At 34.8% G+C, this 10047-nt stretch overlaps 1 protein-coding gene across 1 annotated transcript in view; it reads right to left on the reverse strand.

The window, feature by feature from the left end:
- LOC127541688 (vomeronasal type-2 receptor 26-like) overlaps positions 1-2556 on the reverse strand; it is a 28583-nt gene extending 26027 nt beyond the window's left edge. The window contains exon 1 of the mRNA XM_051966903.1: positions 2269-2556. Coding sequence (XP_051822863.1) covers positions 2269-2556 — 288 coding nt within the window. The remainder of the gene's footprint in view (positions 1-2268) is intronic.
- Positions 2557-10047: the final 7491 nt, after the last annotated feature.

The following is a 10047-nucleotide window of genomic DNA, read 5'->3' on the forward strand; positions in this document are numbered from 1 at the left end:
TTAACCTGAGTTCCTGACTCCAGCTGATTTTAAATACGCGGTCATTACAGTGGAGTTGTAAACTTATCCAACTATGCTGGAGAGTAATCTGTACTATGCCCAATGGGCTATAAAACTGTGCATGTCTTTTGACCCAGCAATACTATTACTGGGTCTATACGAAAGAAATTATAAAGGAGGAAAAAGGACCTGCATCTGCAAAAAAATGTTTGCAGCAGGTCTTTTTGTGGTAACAAAGAATTGGAAAATGAGTGCATTCCCATCACCTGGGGAATGGCTGAATAAACTTTGGTATAAGAAGGTAATGGAATATTATTGTTCTATAAAAAAGATAATGAAAAAGCTGACATGAACTGATGCTGAGCAAAACAAGCAGAACAAAGAATACATTGTTCACAATAACAGCAAGAATGTGTGAAGATCATTTATGAAACTCTTGGTTCTCAGCGCTTCAGAAATCCAAAGCAATCCCAATATGTTATAGGCCAGAACTCTGAACTTGAAACAAGGATTCTTACAAGGTGCTAAGTCAGTGGAATTGATAAAGACAATGGATATCTAGTTTAGCATGGTGCTTAATAGTTCTCTAATTCAGTACATGTACTTAGTCCACAAGATTCACATCTATGATGATGGAGTATATACCTGCCAGCCAGATCTGGACCAAATTCAACTCCATCTCGTGTTGGCTGGCCTGGCCTCCTGCATTTCTTCCACTGAGCCCAGGTCCTGTCTGAAGGCCCTCCAGAAAACTAGTGGACCCCCTAGTGCAGAAGACAATGAAGACTTTTGGACTTTACTACCTGACTATTCTTGTAGTGATTACTCTGCTGAAAGGAAAGCTGCCCAAGACTTCCAGAAAACTAAAACAGCAACATTACACCAATAGACTTGGACATAAAATCCTATCTGCATACAGAAAAAAAATCTAAGGAGACTAAATGTAAACTAATACATGCTATGTTCACTTCTTTTTTCTATTTTTAAATCTTTCCCTTTGTTTTCCCCTTTTGCTATGATTTTTCCTCTCCCAAAATGATTCAGAAATAATATGTATTAAAAACAAATACACTAACAAAAAAGAGAGACAGAATATTGCCTAATTCTAACATGCTTCATACCATAAAGTGAGAAGATAGGACAACAGTACTTTTCCATCCTATAGTATATAATATAATAGGTTTGGATGTGTATTAAAATATATAAAATATGACCCACATTCATGGCAATTTTTTTTTTCATTCAATAGTGAAATTATGAAAAGGCTCTTTCTTATACCCCCAGTGAGAAAGCAAATACATTTTTAAATAAGTTAGTATGGTTCTAACTATAATATGCTTGGTAAGTATCCTCTCATTGATTAAAGAAATGTAAATTAAACTAACCATGAAATACTATCATAAAGTTATTAAATTGGCTGAAAGGAGAGAAGGAATAAAGGACAAACATAAGAGAGGGATGTAGAAAATAGGGATACTAAGGCTTTTGGTGGAATTGTGAACTAATTCAACCAGTTTGAAGAGCAATTTAAATTACACCAAAAATAGTACAAAGCTATCTTTACCATTTGGTATATTAACACCTATATTAACTATAGAAAGACCTGGAAAGATTTACATGAACTGATGCTGAGCAAAACAAGCAAAACAAGGAATACACTGTTCACAATAACATCAAGAATGTGTGAAGATCATTTATGAAACGCTTGGTTCTCAGCACTTCAGAAATCCAAAGCAATCCCAATATGTTATAGGCCCTATAATCACAATTAGGTATATTTCCCAAGGAATTCCCTGATTGGAACATCTCAGTAAACAGAGAATTGGATGTTCTTTATTAGTACATTCTGATGAATACAAGTAGTAGTGCTTCATGTTTTTAGGGAAAATACAGAAATCAATTTCAAAATGAAAAGGAAGAGAGACCTCTCCATGGGAATTTTTGGAAGTGAGAAAAAAGAAATCTTTTCTGCTATCTAAAATCTTCAGAGTTCTATACAAGTATAAAAAGGTGAATTACAAGTATAGTCATCTTTAGATTTTTCCTTTGCTGAAAATCATCAGAGCATCACCTCACCTAGCATGCAGAATGATTTCCCAGATGGAAAGGACCATTTCCTCCTTTTTTTGCATCACATTTCATCAGAACATGTTGGAGTACTTCTTGATACTTGACTTATTGATACTACATCAGAACATTTTATAAAGAATTTGCTGCTTTATATATAAAGATGACATGAAAATGAGTGACTGTATTGGTCTCTCTTACCTGTGGAACTTTATACAGTTTGAGTATGGTGGCCATGGCCATGGAAAGTGTAGCTGACATCCCTCCAATGACAGCCACAGAATTGGATTGTTTATCACAGCTATAATTGGGGATAATGGGACCTCTCCCTGATAGCCATATTAAGGAGCTTTCCAAAGCTAGTTTCTCCAGATGGAAGTTATTGAGTAACTGATATCCCAAAGTTATGTTGGGCAGCAAATAGGGGTTCTTGTTGATCTCATCAACAGCATACTGAAGAGCAAGGAAATGGTGATATTGTTTGAACATTGACCTAAAGTGAGAGGGAAAATTGAAAAAAAAATAAGAAAAACTCTATATTCAAAGAAACACCAAATTTTCATAGTGGGAAGGGTGTCAGATATGGAGTCAGAAATTCCTATCCTAAATCCTGACTCCCAAATTGATTAAAATTGTGGTCCTGAGCACATCATTTCACCACCATGAGTGTCAGTGTCCCCAATTGTAATATCACAGGCCTAAACTATATCCTGTAAGATTTTTTCAAGACCACACACATTAAGACACAAACACATTCACACACACACATACACACACACACACACACACACACACACACACGATGAATATACTTTAGACATTAGAATATGTCTCATTTTGAAAAAGAATTCTGACTGACTAACTGATTATCTTCAAGAAAAATAGAAAGGACTTCCGTTTCTCAGATTGCAATGAGGAGATTACCATGCAAAACATATTAGCTAAGAATACATGATTTTATTGGTAATATATCTGCTAGATGCCTTATAATGATTTTTAACATTATATACTGGAATGTAAGTGGAACACATATATTTCAAAAAATGTCATGACCATGTAATGGGTAATACTGAAAGATTCAAGATTCAGTACTAACTTTACTCTAGCTGAAATAAGTACTTTAGTCAAGGCAGGAAGATATTCAAAACGGAGATTTTCACAACATATTCATTGGCCTTGAAGTCTATCCTTCTCCCTTATTCAAGCAAGGAAATATTCTTCCTCTCTTAGAAGATGGATTATTGAGAACCAGATAATCAATCAATCTACCCTTATTAAGCACTGCTCTGGGATAGGTACTCTGCTAAGTAGTTAGGATACAAAAAGCAGGGAAAAAAAAGTCCTATCTCCAAAAAAGTTGATATTTTAATGGGAAAGACAGCTTATAATCAGAGACAGAAAGATAGAAAATTGATAGAGACACAAAGAAAGAAAAACAGAAACAGAGAGGCCCAGTGACTGTGGGAGGCAGAAAAAGAGAGAGCCATCCAGGGAGCTATATATGTAAGAGACTTTGCCAACCTGAAAGAGATAGGCCTTGGGAAAATCTTGAATACATGTGGTGAGGGATAAGGGAGAATTTAGGGTCAGTCTTAGGCTGAGGGCTAAAGGGCATCAAAGAATGGTATTGCCCTCTACAGTAATAGGGAATATAGGAGTATGGAGAGGTTTGGGACAAAAAATAATGTTTTATATTTTGGATATACTGAACTTAAGATGACTCTTGGGCAGTTAGTTCAAGATATCTGAGAGGCTATTGATGATATCAGTTGTAAGGACATCAGAGAGTTTAGATCAGGATAGAAAAATCTGAAAAACATCCACATAGAAATACTAAGTAAATTATGGGAACTGATAAGATAACCAAAGGAAGTAGTGGAATGGATTAGATACATTGATGAGGTATAACTACAGCTGCACAGTGTGATCTCAAAAGGCTCCATCAAAAGGAGGAACAAGAAAACAAGAAAACAAGAAAAACAAAAAAGGAGGAGAACAAAAAACAAGAAACAAAAAAGGAGAAAAAAATAATCCCTAAAATCTAGAGAGAATAGAATACCAAGGAGAAGAGACTGATCACCACTGTCAGGAGAGATGGCAATGATAATAAAGAAGAATAGCAAAAGAAAGGATCTGCAACTCAATGTAGTAAATGGGAAGACAGAAACTAGAGTTCACAAGAAGCAGATGTTGAAATGTTTAAGAATTCATGCCAATGAGCTTACTAGAATTTATGAGATCTCCTACGAGAGTTCAGGCATTTGCAAGTCATGGCGATAGAAAGACAAAAGAGAGAAGAAAAAAACAGCTCTTTTCTTTTGGCCAGAAAAGAAAATGTACCACTATCTGAAACAGATATTTGGAACAAAGATGATAAAATATAATTTGGAGAAAGTCATCAATAGCTCAGGGAGAGCAGGAACATCTTTAGATCAAGTGAGTTGAATTTTAAATGAGAAGAGGAATTCTGAGACATGGAACCTCGGAGAGATTCCATTCCTACAATGGGGGACAGCATTGACAAAAGCATGAAAATGAGAGATGGGGTATGGAACAAAGAAAGTGGTTTGGTGGTCCCTTTGGCTTTATTTAAAAATGTCACAAAAATGGCAAGGGAAAACAAATGTCAAAAATTGTCCTATACTTTATATTTCCTAGAATAAAATGATGAAAAACCTCAGTGCAAGTATGGGATCTTGTCAGGAGTTTGAGATACGTGGCACTTGTTGACATTGTAAAGTTCACATTGTTTGGTATTTTTGATGTACTGTCATGTTATTCTGATATTGGTAAAACATCAATATGGAATCATTTAGATCAAATGGTCCCAACACCCATTAAATAAAGATAAGCCATGTCATTCCTTTTCTCTCTGTTGGGAAGATAAGGCTTGAAGCTTTGGATTAGATAAAACTGACCCCAATGCAGTATTCTGAATTTGTTCTGTTTTCTGATGCCTAAGATAATGAATGTTAGATTTCCCCTTCCTCATTTCATGTTGTTATGTTTCAGAAATATCTTTACCCAAATCTCACCCAAGTCAAGCATCCATAAATGACCTTGAGATTTTCATCACATATGAGCATAACTATGAACATTTCCTCCCCTATTTGGAACAAGTAATCAGGTCTTAACCATGTCCATTCTTAGAGAATACAGTTTTGACACCTAAACTCCAATTGTGAGTGTAGGACCTCCGTAATGTGTTTCACCCCTCCTTGTACTGGGTGAGTTTTTGTCCTCAGTGGAGATGAATCTGTGTTGGTTTATAATGCCATATAGAATAGGGGTGAAGTCTCTCTCTGTTTGCTGCACTGCACATTAACAACACTTTTAATCTATCAGCTTCTTGAATATTAGATTTCTAGTCATTTTTGAACCCACATCTTTGCTTTAACCAAAGTTCTGAGAATAAAGAAAACACAACTCTATCAACAAAGCAATCAATAAGAAATATGGATTAATATTGCATATATTAGGGAGGGTGGGAAAGTAACTACTTACGTTGGTAGTGCATAAATCCTGAAGGGACACGTTGTGAAGAAAAATTTGTTCACTTGAATCTCTACCTTCACAAAAAGGGAGAGGAATCCAGCAATGATTAGGTCTCCTTCTTTTCTATATGTGGGATTGAAAAGTCTCTCTATGTGACAAGGATTTTTGACCATCTGGTACTCAGATAAGAAAATCTGCAAAATCAAAAATACAAATAATATAGAGGATGAGAGTCTCAGTTTCCGCAAGCCCATTGTCAATATTTCAGATCTCTAAAGAGCTAAGAATTAGGGGAGCATAAGGCGATTGGAGGCCGTAGTTCTTGCATCTATAGGCACATGCTCTATTGCTAAATATTTGTCTTTTTTAATAGATGCTCAAGCTTTGTGCATTCTCTCCTCCTTGGAAAAGCAGAATGTGAGACATGAAGTGAGCCTCTATTTGGGATAAAGGCAAAAGTTTGAGTGAGCAGGACATATTTATTTGACATTTTTGCCTCCTGGATATTATTCATCTAGTTCCCTGAAGATGAATCAGGAAAAATGGTTCTTCTCATCTCTTGGGTGCAAGTCAAACAAATATTTTGACCAGAGTCTGAGAATGAGTTTCTCCAAGGACCAACTAGCCCAGCAATTCTACACCTGTGTCCTTCATCTTAAAAAATTCCAAACTTAACAAAAAAAAAAAGGTTTGGGAACTTCCTTGCTTGTTTTCTGTCTCTGGAGCCTTCGTACCTTTGATGGGATCTGAAATTGCCCCAAATACTCTTTTATCTTTTACATGCTAGCTCAATCCAGAAATTCCCTCCTTGAGAACAGAACTTAAAATCAAAAGTGAATTGTTAGATGGTAAGAAGGAATGATAAAAAAGAATATTTTCAGAAAGAGCAATTATTTTGAAAGGATTATTCAGGACACAATTTCAGACACAGAGTATGATTTGAAAACATCTTCAAGAAAACTGCAAAAATAAATAAATAAATAAATAAACCTGGCCAGAAATTTGATTGCAATTTCACAAAGAGAAAAGGCAAGATATTGTAACAGACCTGAGTTCTGAGATCCTATACCTGCTATAGGCTCAGTCACAGGTGTATCCTGGACCCACACTTGGTGAGGCTTCTTTCTGGGTCAGTCCCCAGCCCAGGGTCTAACTGGTGTAGGCTGGAAAAAAATCCCTAACTCTAAGTTTTCATTGACCAGGCCAATGGACAATTTAATTTGAGGGATTATTCTAATGATATTTGAAGGGACATACTAGAAGAACTTTGCTCTACTGTTCTCTTTGTTCTGCCATTTTGGCTGATTGCTATGTCCAGAAACCATTTTAGTCAGTTTTCTGGTGTACTAATGATGCTTAAGCCTTCTTTCATCAATGTCTTAAAGGTTAATTGTTTTGAAATATATATTTTTTCTAATTTTATATTTATTAGTTTTATTTTCAAATTCATTAGTGTCATTGAGAAATTATTCTTTTTTGCCTTCTAATGTTTAAAGAATTTTTTTTCATACTTGTTGTTCTAAGCTGAAGAGTCTTCTCCCAATACTTTGTTCTTTAGGCCACATTTATTTTGGCATTTTTTCCACTATCATTCTCATTCAATTTTTAAAACAATTTTAATTTTTTAAAACCCTTAATCAAGAAAATTTTAAGCTAATCTAATGAAAATCAGTGTGAATTCAAATTATTTATTAAACATTATATGTATTTCTAAGTGAATATCTATAATGAGAAATTAAGTCAAATACTTAAGCCAATTCCTGATCTGGAAAAGTCCCAAGAATAGGTAGAATAGACAGGGATTTGAAAATTGATCTAACTCTTGAAGATAGTAAAGAAAAATATTATATGGAGGTCAGAAAAGTCACCTATTAATTTTTTTTTAGATACACTCCTACACACACACACACACACACACACACACACAAAGACACACCAAAATATAGTTGTATATGTTGGGTAGGAAAGTGAAATATGATGTCTCAGAATTATTTTAATATTTATTTCACTAATTAATAATAATTTAAATAATTTTTCGGGTAACCAGCAATAATTTTAATTTATTTTTCCTGAAAATTGCCTATTTATATCTTCTGTCAATTTATTAACTAGGGAATACTTTTTATATTCCTACATTTGGTTCAGTTCCCTATTTATTTATGAAATGAAATGTTCTTCAAAGACATTTGGTGCAAATATATACATAAACACAAATATATGTATATATATGTTAGTCTGTTGCTTTTCTTCCCATTTTAGTTATGTTTTATGCAAATCATTTTTAATTTTCCTGTCATTTTTTTTAATTAGGTTTCCTGTGATCCTTTTTATCTCTTGTTTAGTCACAAATTCTTCCCTTATCCATAGATCCGACAGGTCTATTCTTTCATGCTCCTTCAATTTAAGTATATTAATACCCTTTATGTCTAAATCACTTCCTTTTTTTAATGTTACCTTAATATTCGGTGTATTATGGTGGTCTATAGCTAGTTCTGCTAAACTGCCTTCCAGTTTGGCCTCCAAATTTTTTCAAATAGTGCATTGGATTCTGAAAGCTAGGGTCTTTAGATTTATCAAAGTCTGGATTACCAACTTCCTTAGTGTGTATTGTGTAATACATACAATATGTGTATTGTGTCTTTAATCTATTCCTCTGAACTATTACTTTATTTCTTAGCCACTACTACTTTGTCATCTAGTTTATAATCTGCTATTGCAAAACTAGCTTTCATAGTTTTTTTTCCCCTTTGGATTGTCTGAATACTCTTGGCTTTTGTTGTTCCAGATGATTTCTATGTGATTTTGTTTTAATCTCCATAAAATGATACTTTGGACATTTCATTCATATGGCACTGAAAAAATTAATGAACTTCAGTCTGATGATATTTTTATTAATCTTTGGTTTTTAAATCTTTCTTTACTCTCTCTAGTTGTGGGATCAAAATGATATTTGTGTCACAAAACCCCTTTTTTTAGCTACTATTTAATCCACATTTTTCACATTCATTATATAATATTGTGGTAAATTGTTCTAAAGAATTATAAGAGAATTCACTTAGAGGAGACAGCTGAATGGTACAATGGATAGAGCACTGCTCCTGGAGTCACAAGGACCTGAGTTCAAACCTGCTTCAGACACTTACCATATCCCAGCTGTGTGGCTCTGGCAAGTCACTTAACACCAATTGGCTTGCAAATAAAAGGAAAATTTCCAACATGACAACTGCCTCTCCTAATCTAGCTCCTTATACGACTTCATGGACAAACTCAGGATAACTAGATGCATGACTCAGTAGCAGTTTCAACTGCAATGTACCTGAAAGCTGATGAGGGAGCTGATGAGGTAGGCTCCCTAAGACTCCCTACCTGCTCATGTTTAAAGTGTCATTTCTTCCATTAATAAAATACAATAATAAAAATGCAGCAAGAGGCCACCATAATCCTGGAAACAGCAAGATTCATATGCCTGACTTCAAACGTGGCCTCAGGCATTTTCTAGTTGTATGACCCTAGATCAGTCATTTAATCTCAATTGGCCTCTCAAAAACTAAAAACAAACAAAACCCCTCCCCAAACACCAAAAACCACCCCTAACCAAAGGACACTACCACAACCACCACCAACAAAGACCCACCAAGCAGGATCCACTTGTAAATGTAACTAGTTGAGGGGATCTTGTCTTAAGAAACTTGTTAAAATTTTGTTCAATTACTTTGCCCATGATACAGTTGCTGTTGTGGTGGTCATTGTTATTGTTATACAGTTGTGGCTCATTCTGTTTCATAGAGCACAGTGCACCAATTCCTTCTTTCCTCCATTATCTCTCAAGGATTGCCCAAGTTCTTCTTTATCTCCATGACACTATCCATCCTTCTTCTCTCCTATGTATTTGTCTTTTTGCCTGCAATATTGCTCTATAGCAGCATCTTTTCCAGTGAGTTCCATCTTTCCATTGTATACACTGATATTTAAAGATTCTGCTTCAATGCTTGACCTTTTAGTGAATAACCTCAATTGATTTGTGGAACGCTTGATATATTTGCTATTTACTGTCCCAGGAACTGTCAAAAGTCTTTTCCTGATGCATAATTCCAAAGTGTCAATTCTGGAGGGCTCAGACTTCTTTATATTCAACCCTCAAAAGCTGAGTTTTACCAAGTTCAACTAAATTTGGGTCTCCCTTTCCCTATGTCATTGATTTACATTTTTATTTTTAACAAATGTCAAATGATTTGAATTTTTGTAGTTGATAATATGATTTGAGGTTTGTGAATTTCATTTTTTCCCTTTCTCTTGATATTTTCTTCCACATTTCCCTTCATATTCCAGATCAGACATTTCTTCAGATGAATAGAGTTTAAATAATATTAGATGCTTGAATATTTGGTAATCTCCAACCTAACTTTCCTAGTGTGGCCTTTACTTATTTATTCCCATATGAATCAAACTGCCAAAGATTACTTCATACACTGATAATATCACCGA

The sequence above is a fragment of the Antechinus flavipes genome, chromosome 6, assembly GCF_016432865.1.
Source record: "Antechinus flavipes isolate AdamAnt ecotype Samford, QLD, Australia chromosome 6, AdamAnt_v2, whole genome shotgun sequence".
Taxonomy (NCBI): Eukaryota; Metazoa; Chordata; class Mammalia; order Dasyuromorphia; family Dasyuridae; genus Antechinus; species Antechinus flavipes.